Below are 14,497 nucleotides of genomic sequence, written 5' to 3' on the forward strand. Positions count from 1 at the left end.
TTTGAATAGGATTGTTCACATAAATGGCAGAAAAATGCCCCGCCCTAAAAACGCTTGTCGCGAAAGTGGGCTAACTTGTCATAAATATACAATTTTTGTATCTCTAACACTAATATTTTGACGGAAACTAGTGGACTATAGGAATAGTAGTAATAATAAATTTATCGTTATATGCTGTTTTCGTTGCATCGAGTTTTTACTGTATTAAAAAAATTATATCCCGAATGCTTATTCCTATTAAAGTGTGACTTTTTTAAAACGTTTTCTCATTTCATTAGAACTGATCATCTGCACACCAAGCTTTTGTACAAGAATGAAACATTTTTTATTTAAAGTTCATATTAACAATTAGTTATCTCATTGTTTACGTTTGGTATTTAAATACAACTTCCTTCTTTCAATACCAACAATACTCCAATTTAATTGTTACAAGATTAATAATGAAACATTGTTTTATTTCAGTCATTTCCATTTTGATAGTGGTGCGATCAACTTGTTCTTTTTAAGCTCTTTTCAAAAAAAGCGTTTTAAATACCCACTGGCATTATGAAGTGGTTTAGAAGGATCTGCAAGTTCTTTTCCAAATTCAATTGCTGTTCAATGCGTAGCGTTGGACAGGGTGAACATTGTTCACTTGCAATTGGATTTTCTGAGCCAGACAGAGTAATTGTTCTGTATGGCCCAGAGAGATTGATTTAATCTCTCTGAATGTCCGTGATAAGTAGCATCAGCATGTTCTGAGGGTTACGCTGTGTCCGGACCTTTTCTTGCAGTTGCTTTTTCTGTGATTTTTGGCTTTAAGACAATTAAAAATCAAAATATTGCTTGCATTTTACACGATTTTTGGCCGAAGGACAATTAAAAATCGAATCACTATCTGCTTTTTATACGGTTTTTGGCGGGACAATTAAAAACCGACCCTATCCGATGTGGCACCACCTTGTCGCGGTGGATAGGCTTTAAACAAAGAGTGCCACAACAGCTACAGTGACTTGAAAATAAAAGGAGAATGCTTACATCACAGTATATTAGGCAAAATTAGAAGTTTATATTCTAACTTAATAATACTTCTAAATGTAAATTTATATATTAACCACTGTTTAAGCTCATGGAAGATATTAAATAGCTTTTCTTTTTAAAAAATTCTTTTAGTCACCATATTATTCATAAACAAATATTAATATCAATGCTTGAAATGGTTTAATTCTTGCTACTAAATAGTGAAAAAAACTTCAGTGAAATATAAGGATACAATTTCAAACGAGAAATTTTTGAAACCTAAGAAATATTATATAATTTGATTGAATAAACCCTCGCTATTTCAATGAAAAACTTGGATTTGATTCAATTTAAAAAGCAAAGTCTAACTGTTATCAAACATTTTAAAAATTTATCCATGCCAATTTTTGATTATTGTAAACCCGAGGAACTAATATATTTTATAAGGCTTGAGAAAGGTAATAACGAATCTAAAAATAAGTCTTCTAAATCTTCTTCTCTTCTGAAGGGAGTCTTCTGAATTACATTTGATCTGATGATCAAATTTTCCCGTTCTATAGTTCTCAATGTTAAAGGTTAAAAGTGGTGACCTCAAATATGCTAATTAATTAGTTCCGACGATATTTTAAGTTACGAAATACGACTCAAAAACGTACTTTTTCTGAATAAACAGATTTTTTTACTATGAATTCAAATTTTTGATCCTAAAAATATAGGGATAGCTGCAATCTGGGAAATAGGGTCCCTATAGTTTGGTCAGGAGGGCGGTCCAAAGTTTAGACCACCTTAACGTTAGCTTTAATTTTTGCGTATTTCGCCGTATCTCGAGAACAATTTAAGCGAAATGAAAAAATTTTGCACAAAATTAAATAATTTGTTTATCCAAAGAGAACTCCATGCAAAATGTGAGTTTTAGTAAGTATTTATTATTTTTTATTATATTGTTTAATAAGAGTCAAAAAAGAGTATAAAATTTTTGACGTCATTTTAAAGAATATAATGTCTCATGGCAAAATATGGAATTTAAGTATAGCTGTCTAAGAGTGTCTGAGAAATCAAATTTTAAAAAAGCCGTAGCTTTAAAATTCGATATATTTCCCAGATTGCGGCTATCCCTTTGGATCAAAAATCTGAATCTATCGAAATAAAAGAGTACAATAATTCAGAGAAATCATGTATATCTGAAAGAAAACCTGTTTTATTGTTACAAATAAATTTAAACCTAATAATCTAACCAATCAAAATATTCTTAAATATCTTAAAGTATAGGTTGGAAATAAAATGTGTTTAACTAATAACATTTAGTTTAAAATCTTGGTTATAAAGTTTAATATCTTGGTTTTTGATTATGAAGTTTAATATCAAGATTCAAAAAATTAGCGCCATTTTCATCTGAAATAGCCTATATTAAATTCAGTTCTTTCGGATAAATATCTTTAAATAAATCAAAATCATTACAATTAAAAATAATTAAATCATCAATGAATCTAAACGCAATTAATAAATTATGTTGCACAAATATGTGTTCATGAAAATGTAAGAAAATGTTAGAGAATGCCCTTGAATAAAATTTCCCATTGAGATACCTTGAATTTGTCTGTAAAACAAATAACATTAAAAATTTAATTTTAAAAATATTTATATTACATAAATTTATCCAATGCTCTTTATTAATGTCCTCATTACTCAAATAATTATCATAAATTTCTAAACAAATATTCCTTAAATTATTGTGTGGTAAACTCATAAATAGATTTTCAAAATCACATGTAAGAATAATATTAATATTATTGTAATTTAAATATTTAATAACGTCCTGGTTGTTATTAATAATAAAAAAGCTTATCATTTGACATAATTCTATTTGAAATTATGCTTAAATAAAAAAAAAATTTATACCAAAAGCAGAATTATAACAGCCAGTACTGCAAGTTACAAACCTAAATTTAACTGGTGTCTTGTGAAACTTAATTGTAAGAAATAAATAAGGGTAATTAAAACTATTCTAGGAAACAGCTGAAATTCTATTATCAATTTCTTTTTTAGAATTATTAATTTTGACAAAAGTATTATTGTAATCATATTCTTCACTCATTAAATGTCTAAAACAAATTTTGCAAATAAAGAAAAAATTGTTAGATGCTTTGTCAACAACACAAATAATAAAATTATATTTTAATTCCTTAGTAGATTTAATAATATCAGAATTCAAATAAAAATCCTGGTATTTTATATTATTGTTCAAACAATTCAATTTAAAAATATATAAAACACAAAGTTTCCATTCACTAAATCCCTCGATAGTCCAATTAAATTTTCTACAGCATTTTGCAATAAAACAATTTAAATCCTTACTGATTGAAGCAAGAATAATATTTGAGTGATATTTATTTCTTGGTCTAAAAATTTAGTCTCAAGTCCCTTGAGAAAAAAATCTTTATTTCTGATTCAGTTAATGTCACCTGTGACAATGCGCTTAAAAACATTATCAACAAAATCTCTAAAATATTCTAGCTCGCATAAACAAATATCCTTAAATCATTTCAATTTTCACTATAGAAATTATAATTACAAATTCTTTTCTTTAAAGTCTTACAATATCTAAAACAAACAGAAACCTCGATATTTTCTCTTTAAATGGGAAACAATCAATAAGTTTATTAACAGTCATAGGTAATAAATCTCCTTCAAAATCTTTATCAAGAAAATTAATGACACAAAATTCTTTTTTAATTTTTGAAAAAAAATCAAAATTGTTGATAGCAAGTTTTAATTTAATAAAATATAATACAATATATTTAAATTCAGGGATAATCTTACAATTTATAAATGTTCTTTTAGCATCCATTTCAACATTGAATTTTTATTATTAAAAATGAAACTCCTAATCTTTTTAATGTTAAATTTATTGACATCCAATGAAAACAAAGTTTTGAAAGGAATAAAATTAAATTTATTTTCATCTTTACCTTTCTTTCTTTTACCACTGCATCCTCTCAATTAACATAAAAAATTATTTTTAAAAGTGTTCAATTTATTATAAAAATGCACACACTATTTAAATCTAGTTTACCTTCTCCATTTAATTTACTATTAAGCCTATAGGAATTTAAATTTTTTAATTTACAAATAAAAAGGTTTTTATAGTCTTATCTTATATTTAAATCTTCAATTTTTTTAAGAATAAGAATTTTAATATCTTTAAAAGAATGCTTTTGAAAATGAACAATTTCAATATCAGAGTTATCATGTTTATGAAACTCTTTTATGGCTAATCTATGACTACCAATTCGTTTATTTAACTTAGTACCTGTTCGCTCAATATATTTCAGTGAACACGATTTACATTCTATAAGATAACTAATATTTTTCTGTTTGCAAGAAATAAAGTTACTAAGATCTGAAATTCGGTCAGAATGGGTTTCGGGACAAGTATTGTCTATAGATTGTTTATAAGCTTGTTTATTCGAACAACATGTCTCTAGCTTGTTTATTAGCGTTTTTTTTTTTTTTTTTTTTTTTTTTTTTTTTTTTTTNTTTTTTTTTTTACAAATGGGGAACAGAGAGCCGTATTGGTTAGAGTGTTCGCCTTCCAATGAGGTGAACCGGGTTCGAATCTGAGTCGATGCGAATTCCGCATCCGGCTTGCAGTGCTGACGTGAAATATCCTCAATGGTAGACGAATCATGGGTTAGAGTCCCCTTGCCGTCAGGCTAACCGTGGGAGGTTCTCGTGATCTTCCTCTTCATGTAACGCAACTGCGGGTTAGCTCCATCGAAAAGTCCTCCGCGAAGGCAAATTTCTCCCAATACTCGATCCAGGTGCTCCCTTGTCTTCTGGATTGGATTTAAAATGACAAGGCTACGGAGCTGAATATTAGCCGTCGTAAGCTCATAAAATTGGGTCAGCTGTTCAACGACGGTTATAAAAAAATGGGGGACAGGAATAACATTTTTGTTTTGTTAACAGGAATAACATTTTTGTTTTGTTAAAAGAGTTATTAACAGAACTATATAATCCATGTCCATTGAAGAAGAATGCAATCCTGATTATTTTATTCCATTTTAATTCTTAATAATATATGTATCTAATTCTAATTTACTCACTCTTGTTTAGAAATGTAGACTCTATCTATTATATTCATACAGGTTTTTATAATCTTTGTCAAAAATGACCCAAGAACTTTATGAATAATCATACCTACCAAATCCTATTTGAAATCGAAAGATGTTCCTCACTAGCTTTCCCCACTTTGTTTTATTAGTCAAAGAAACTGGTTTTAATGTTTGTCGGATGAAATAAACATTGGTAAATGGAAGAGCATTTTTCAATTTTAGATACTTTTAAGACACTGTCTGGCTAAAAGTATCCGGTTGTTTTTTAGTTACTTTTAAGACACTATCTGGCTAAAAGTATCCGGTTGTTTTTTAGTTACTTTTAAGACACTCTCTGGCTAAAAGTATACTGTTGTTTTAGGTACTTTTAAGACACTATCTGGCTAAAAGTATCTGGTTGTTTTTAGGTACTTTTAAGACAATATCTGGCTAAAAGTAACCGGTTGTTTTTTAGATACTTTTAAGACACTATTTGGCAAAAAGTATCCGGTTGTTTTTTAGGTATTTTTAAGACACTATCTGGCTAAAAGTAACCGATTGTTTTTTAGATACTTTTAAGACACTATCTGGCTAAAAGTAACCGGTTGTTTTTTAGGTACTTTTAAGACACTATCTGGCTAAAAGTAACCGGTTGTTTTTTAGGTACTTTTAAGACACTATCTGGCTAAAAGTAACCGGTTGTTTTTTAGGTACTTTTAAGACACTATCTGGCTAAAAGTAACCGGTTGTTTTTTAGGTACTTTTAAGNGATAAGTAGCATCAGCATGTTCTGAGGGTTACGCTGTGTCCGGACCTTTTCTTGCAGTTGCTTTTTCTGTGATTTTTGGCTTTAAGACAATTAAAAATCAAAATATTGCTTGCATTTTACACGATTTTTGGCCGAAGGACAATTAAAAATCGAATCACTATCTGCTTTTTATACGGTTTTTGGCGGGACAATTAAAAACCGACCCTATCCGATGTGGCACCACCTTGTCGCGGTGGATAGGCTTTAAACAAAGAGTGCCACAACAGCTACAGTGACTTGAAAATAAAAGGAGAATACTTATATCACAGTATATTAGACAAAATTATAAGTTTATCTATCTTAATAATATTTCTAAATGTAAATTTATATATTAACCACTGTTTAAGCTCATGGAAGATATTAAATGTTTTTAAGTAGCTTCTCTTTTTAAAAAATTCTTTCAGTCACCATACTATTCATAAATAAATATTGATATCATTGATTAAAATTTTTTAATTCATGCAACTAAATAGTTTAAAAAATTTCAGTGAAATATAAGGATATAATTTAAAACGAGAAATTTTTGAAAACTAAGAAATATAATTTAATTTGATTAAATAAACCCTCGCTATTTCAATGAAAAACTTGGGTTTGATTCAATTTAAAAAGCAAGGTCTAACTGTTATCAAACCTTTTAAAAAAATTTATCGATGTCAATTTTTGGTTATTGTAAACCCGAAAAACTAATATATTTTATACGGCTTGAAAAAGGTAATAATAAATCTAAAAAGAAGTCTTCTGAATCCTCTTCTCTTCTGAAGGGAGTCTTCTGAATTACATTTGATCTGATTATCAAATTTTCACGTTCTATAGTTCTCAATGTTAAAGGTGTTCACGTTCTATAGTTCTCAATGTTAGGGGTGACCTCAAATATGCTAATTAATTAGTTCCGACGATATTTTAAGTTACAAAATACGACTCAAAAACGTACTTTTTTTGAATAAACATATCTTTTTACTATGGGTTCAGATTTTTGATCCTAAAAATATAGGGATAGCTGCAATCTGGGAAATAGGGTCCCTATAGTTTGGTCAGGAGGGCGATCCAAAGTTTGGACCCCTTAACATTAGTCTAAATTTTTGCGCATTTCGCCATATCTCGAGAACAATTTAAGCGAATTGAAAAATTTTTGCACACAATTAAATAATTTGTTTATCCAAAGAGAACTCCATGCAAAATTTACGTTTTGGTAAGTATTTATTATTTTTTATTATATTGTTTAATAGGAGTCAAAAAAGTTTTATAAGTATATAATTTTTGACATCATTTTAAGGAATGTAATTTTACATGGCAAAATATGAAATTTAAGTAAAGCGGTCGAAGAGTGTCTGAGAAATCAAATTTTGAAAAAGTCGTAGCTTTATAAAATTCGATATGTTTCCCAGATTGCGACTATCCCTTTGGACCAAAAATCTGAAACCATCGAGATAAAAGTGTACAATAATTCAGAGAAATTATGTATAGCGGAAAGAAAATCTGTTTTATAACTACAAGTAAATTTAAACCTAATAATTTAACCAATCAAAATATTCTTAAATATCTTAAAGTATAAGTTGGTCTTAAAATATGTTAAACTAATAACATTAAACTCAAAATCTCTTATTTTATTGTATAATCCGATGAAAATGTTTTGGTTGTAAAGTTTAATATCAAGATCTAAAAAATTAGCTCCATTTTCATCTGAATTAATCATTATTAAATTTAGTTCTTTAGGATAAATATCTTTAAATACATCAAAATCATTGCAATCAAAAACAATTAAATCATCAATAAATCTAAACCCAATTAATAAATTATGTTGCACAAATTTGTGTTCATGAAAATGTATGAAAATATTAGAAAATGCACTTGACTAAAATTTCTCATTGAGATACCTTGAATTTGTCTGTAAAAGAAATAGCATTAAAAAATTTAATTTTCAAAATGTTTATATTACATAAATTTATCCAATATTCCTTATTAATGTCCTCATTACTCAAATAATTATCATAAATTTCTAAACAAATATTCTTTAAATTATTGTGTGGTAAACTCGTAAATAAATTTTCAAAATCACATGTAGAAATAGTATTAGTATTATTGTAATTTAAATATTTAATAACGTCCTGGTTGTTATTAATAATAAAATGCTTATCATTTGACATAATTTTATTTAAAATTATGTTTAAATAATAAATTTTTTTTAACCAAAAACAGAATTATAACAGCCAGTACTGCAAGTTACAAACCTAAATTTAACTGGTGTCTTGTGAAACTTAATTGTAAGAAATAAATAAGGGTAGTTAAAACTATTATTGTTATCATATTCTTCACTCATTAAATGTCTAAAAAACATTTTGCAAATAAAGAAAAAATTATTAGATGCTTTGTCAACAACACAAATAATAAAATTATATTTTAATTCCTTAGTAGATTTAATAATATCAGAATTCAAATAAAAACCCTGGTATTTTATATTATTGTTCAAAAAATTTAATTTAAAAATATATAAAACACAAAGTTTCCATTCACTAAATCCCTCGATAGTCCAATTAAATTTTCTACAGCATTTTGCAATAAAACAATTTAAATCCTTACTGATTGAAGCAAGAATAATATTTGAGTGATATTTATTTCTTGGTCTAAAAATTTAGTCTCAAGTCCCTTGAGAAAAAAATCTTTATTTCTGATTCAGTTAATGTCACCTGTGACAATGCGCTTAAAAACATTATCAACAAAATCTCTAAAATATTCTAGCTCGCATAAACAAATATCCTTAAATCATTTCAATTTTCACTATAGAAATTATAATTACAAATTCTTTTCTTTAAAGTCTTACAATATCTAAAACAAACAGAAACCTCGATTTTCTCTTTAAATGGGAAACAGTCAATAAGTTTATTAACAGTCAAAGGTAGTAAACCTCTTTCAAAATCTTTATCAAGAAAATTGATAACACAAAATTCTTTTTTAATTTTTGAAACATTTAAGAAATCAAAAGTGTTTTGATTGCAAGTTTAAATTTAATAAGATCTAATACAATATATTTAAACTCAGGGGTAGAAAATTTTACAATTTTTAAATGTTCTTTAATCGTCTATTTCAACACTGAATTTTTATTACTAAAAATCAAACTCCTAATCTTTTTAATGTTAAATTTATTGATCTCCAATGAAAACAAAGTTTTGAAAAGAACCAAATTAAATTTATTTTTATCTTTACCTATCTTTCTTTTACCCCTGCAATTAACATGAAAAATTATTATTAAAAGTGTTCAATTTATTATAAAAATGCACGCATTATTTAAATCTAGGTTACCTTCTCCATTTAATTTATTATTAAGCCTATGGGGGTTTAAAGTTTTCAATTTACAAATAAAAATGTTTTCATAATCTAATCTTATATTTAAATCTTCAATTTTTTTAAGAATAAGAATTTCAATATCTTTAAAAGAAGGTTTTTATAAGTGAACAATTTCAATATCATAGTTATCGTGTTTATGAAACTCCTTTATGACTAATTATTCATTATTTAACTCAGTACCTGTTTGCTCAATATATTTAAATGAACACGTTTTACATTCTGTAAGATAAATAATATTTTTCTGTTTGCAAAAAATAAAGATGCTAAAATCTGAAATTTGGTCAGAATGGGCTTCGGGACAAGTAATGTCTATAGCTTGTTTATAGGCTTGTTTATTCTAACAACATGTCTATAGCTTGTTTATTAGTGCATTTTTTTAAAATGGGGGACAGGGAGCAGCGATGGCTCAGGGGATAGATCGCTTGCCTTTTAATGCGGCTAACCGGGTTCTAATCCCGGTCGACACGAATTTCGCATCCGGCTTGCACCGACCACAGTGCTGACGTGAAATATCCTCAGTGGTAGACGGATCATGGGTTAAAGTCCCCTTGCCGTCAGGCTAACCGTGGGAGGTTCTCGTGATCTTCTTCATGTAACGCAACTGCGGGTTTATTCCATCCAAAAGTCATCCGCGAAGGCAAATTTCTCCCAATACTTGATGCAGGAGTTCCCTTGTCTTCTGGATTAGGTTCAAAATGACAAGGCTACTGAGTTGAAAATTAGTAGTCGTAAGCCCATAAAATTGGGTTTGCTGTTCAACGACGGTTATAAGAAACATGGGGGACAGGAATAACATTTCTGTGTTGTTAAAGAGTTATTCACAGAATTATATAATCCATGTCTCTTGAAGAAGAATGCAATCCTGATTATTTTATTCCATTTTAATTCTTAATTATATATGTATCTAATTCTAATTTACACACTCTTGTTCAGAAATGTAGACTCTTGGTCTATTATATTCATACAGATATTTTTATAATCTTTGTCAAATATGACCCAAGAACTTTATGAATAATCATACCAAATCCTATTTGAAATCGAAAGATGTTCCTCACTAGCTTTCACCACTTTGTTTTATTAGCCAAAGAAACTGGTTTTAATGTTTGTCGGATGAAATAAACATTGGTGAATGGAAGAGCAATTTTCAATTTTAGATACTTTTATGACACTGTCTGGCAAAAAGTATCCGGTTGTTTTTTAGATACTGTTAAGACACTATCTGGCTAAAAGTAACCGGTAGTTTTTTAGGTACTTTTAAGACACTATCTGGCTAAAAGTAACCGGTTGTTTTTTAGGTACTTTTAAGACACTATCTGGCTAAAAATATCCGGTTGTTTTTTAGGTACTTTTAAGACACTATCTGGATAAAAGCATCCGGCTGCTTTTTGGTACTTTTAAGACGCTATCTGGCTAAAAGTATCCGGTTGTTTTTTTGGTACTTCTAAGACACTATCTGGCTGAAAGTATCCGGTTGTTTTTTAGGTACTTTTAAGACACTATCTGGCTAAAAGCATCCGGCTGTTTTCTGGTACTTTTAAGACACTATCTGGCTAAAAGTATCCGGTTGTTTTTTTGGTACTTTTGAGACACTATCTGGCTAAAAGTATCCGGTTGTTATGGTGGTGGAAGCATAATGGCATGTGGTGCTTCTCGTGGTTTGGCCTTGATCCGTTAGTTCCTGTGGTTGGAGACATGAACCTGTGGACATTCTAGACAATGGTGCACTCTAAACTCTATGGCAATATTTCATGGAAGGCCCATTTCTCTTCCAGCAGGATAACTACTCCACTCACACATCGAGGTTTGCACAGACGTGACTTGACGAAATGGGTGTTCATAAACTGGACTGGCCTTCTCATAGTCCCGATCTAAATCCCATAGAACACCTTTGGGACGAATTACAGCTCTAATTTACATAGCCAGCCGAATCCACCATGCTCACTGCAAGCACTCACGTCAGCAGTGATGGAAGTCAATTCCTATCAAAAACTGGCGGAAAGTCTTCCCAGACGTGTGCAGGCTGTCATGGATGCAAAAGGAAGACCAACATCCTATTAATAAGTGCCTAAGGACGCTCTATGTTCATACCACTCGGTGTCCAGATACTTTTGGCTGGATAGTGGACCACCATCACTATAACCCTTCTAATAATTCGTCACATTCTTATAAAACTAATGTGTTTTGCTCAAATGCGTAAATATTTTCTTCATGATATGGACAAGGTCTAAACAGATATAGATTGTATAGATATAGACAATATCTATATAATCTCTCATAAGAACAGACATAGACAACATGGATCTTAAGACTCTGGAAAAAAGAGTAAAAAATAATAGAATACTTACTTGATCACAAAAATTCGGTTTCTTGTAAGATGAGTTGATTAAATCGATAAGAAATATCTGGAAATAAAAAAATGACAACTTTAGAGTGCAAGTGTCAAATCATAGCATGCAACTCATCTAACATAAATGGTAATTATTTTTGCTTCATTTTAATTTTTCAGCTCATTGCAAAGTGAGGTAATAAACTGGACAGAATTTGATCTTTTTATCAATATCTAACAATAATTCAATAGAATTCAATAGAATGTCAGAATAATATGTTAAACTCTTCTTTACCCTAGTGGTTAAAGTAGTATAGTTTGTCTAAATAAGAACTCCCCTAGACATTCGTCTGGACCTGTGGTGGTGACTATGGTAACAAGGTATGACTATTTCAGGTAGGAGTGCGGGGTCACTGTTTTGGAGTGGTTTCGGCTCAGGTCAGAGAGAGAAAAGGGAATCTCTTCAGTCTATTGTGTCAGTCATAGAGTGAAGCTACCCTCCCTAAAATGGTCTATTCCTGTTTCCATAACACCAGACTGCCTCAGACTTTGTGGCGGGAGGAGTTCTTAGCTTAGACAAACTATAGGTTAGGCATATCTCCAAAGTGTTTTCGTTTATCATTATATGTATTGGAAAGAATGTATTCGAAAAATGTCTGAACTGCAGGGTGGGTACTAAATACTGTAACATTAAAAAAAAAGGAATTAATTTTAATCATTTGGTAAAGCAATTTCCTTCACGCTATTCCTGTGACGGCGTTTACAGTGCAGATGCAGTATAAGTGCAAACGATTTTTGCTTAAAGTCATTTAGAATAAATTTAAGGCTGGAATCAAAAAGGTTGATGGTTAAACAACTTTTCGATATCGGATTTTCAGCAGGTAGAATCTTTAAGTAATTAAAATCTCTTGGGTTAAATAGAAAATTTATGTATAAACTGTTTATTGGATATTGAAAACTGCAAAAATCAACTCAGGTCTAGCGATCCACGCTCAGTTCGTACAAAAAAAAAGCATTAAAAGAATTCGTGAAAGGATACGAAGAAATCCACAGCGCTCTGTTAATAAAATGGCCACAGAAGAGAACATGAGTCGAAGTACTTTGCAAGTTATATTAAATGAAGACCTGGGTTTTCGTCCATATAGCTAAAGAAAAGCTCAAGGTTTGACAACTGCACAAAAATTCAAGAGGTTACAAAGATGTAAGAAATTGCTGAACTGGCACGGTAACAAAGGTGCTGACAGAATTGTCTTTTCTGAAGAGAAAATATTTCGCACAGAACAACGTTCGAATGCTAAAAATAATATTGTATTTTCAGCAATCTTCGATGATATGCATGAAAGTGTAAAAGCTGTGGAATGCTTTGAGAACAAGAATTCTGTAATGATTTGGGCTGCATTGTCAAATAACGGAAAATTTCCTCTGAAATTCATCGGTAAATTGGTTAAAATCAATGCTGAATATTACAAAAAGGAAGTATGGGTTACATACTTATTTCCACATGCTGGCAGATTATATCCCAAAAAGGATTTTTTATTACCGTCTTAGAACTGCAGACCCAATTTTTGGGTTTACGACTTCTAAAGTTAAACTCCGTAACCTTGTAATTTTAAACCCAATCCAAACAACAAAAAAACTCCTGAATGAAATATCGGGAGAAATTTGCCTTCGTGGAGGACTTTCTGATGAAACTAACCCGTACTTGTGTTACACGGAGAGGAAAGCCGCGAGAACCTCCCACGGTTAGCCTGATGGCAAAGGGACTCTAACCCATGATCCGTCTACCACTGAGGATATTTCACGTCAGCACTGTGGTCGGTGCAAGCCGGATGCGGATTCGTATCGACCATCCTTCGCGGGGATTCGAACCCCATTCCTCACCGGCACACCGAGCAAAAACAACACAGACAGAGCTCCAATGTGAGTTGTTCAAAATTTATTAAGCAAGAAGATTGGCCTCCTTCTTCACCAGATCTAAATCCCCCAGACTATTGGGCTTAGGGTATTCTAGAGTATAAAGTAAGTGCTAAGCAGCGCAAAAGTTTGAACTCCCTCAGAGTTTCTTTATTGCGTGAATGGGACAAATCACCTTTTAAAATGAATCGTGCCGTCCTCGGAAAATGACGTAAGAGATTATTTTTAGTAATAGATAAAGATGGTGATCGATTCGAATGAAAAAAAAATTTAAGTAAACTTCCATTTAAAGTGTTCATCGTATTTGTGTATTTATCATTTTCAATTTAATATCTGTACAACAAAATGATGTGATATTTGTAACAGTATTTTATAGCCACCCTGTAATGAGCACGAGATTCATCGGTTATGACCATGTCATTTTGCATACAGCACGAAATTACGCAATTCAAAAAACTAGCAGTTGATTCCATTTTTCGAACTTCTCTCATGAGTACTATTTTTTTTTTTTTGAAGAACAAAACTAATGAATCCAAATTAATATGTTATCGTCCATTTGCAAAAATAGCTTGGTACAATTTTTTTAAAAATTAATGTTTTTTTAAGACTTTAAAAGTCAAACGGTTGCTTTTACAGTGTTGCTGTGAGAGCTATAAATTTATTATAGTAAATTTCTGTTGTGAATTCAGTTTATCGCTTAGATTTCTGATTGCTAAAACATCGTCTGAAAAGTTAAATCTATAATATAACTAGTTACCCCAATGTCTCGGATGATTATGCTTGGTGTTTAAAAGAAAATAAGCTCATTATTCTTTGTTAAATATGGGTCGAAAATTGTGCCCATTTTCTTAAACATGAATTTCGAGATGTGTCTCACCAACGAATAAGATTGTTTCCCGAAAATCGATATTTCACGTGATTTGCGTTGAGTATAGTTTTCTAGAGTGAAGAATATAATTTCATGTATATACTTTTAAGACACTATCTGGCTAAAAGTATCCGGTTGTTTTTTAG

At 30.3% G+C, this 14,497-nt stretch overlaps 1 protein-coding gene across 1 annotated transcript in view; it reads right to left on the reverse strand.

The window, feature by feature from the left end:
* Nucleotides 1-14,497, reverse strand: part of LOC107453939 (metalloprotease TIKI2) — an 82,556-nt gene that overhangs the window by 38,781 nt on the left and 29,278 nt on the right. Inside the window, exon 2 of the mRNA XM_043051610.2 lies at nt 11,589-11,645. Within this exon, the coding sequence (XP_042907544.1) occupies nt 11,589-11,645 (57 nt within the window). The remainder of the gene's footprint in view (nt 1-11,588; nt 11,646-14,497) is intronic.

The sequence above is a fragment of the Parasteatoda tepidariorum genome, chromosome 6 (genome assembly GCF_043381705.1).
Source record: "Parasteatoda tepidariorum isolate YZ-2023 chromosome 6, CAS_Ptep_4.0, whole genome shotgun sequence".
Lineage (NCBI taxonomy): Eukaryota > Metazoa > Arthropoda > Arachnida > Araneae > Theridiidae > Parasteatoda > Parasteatoda tepidariorum.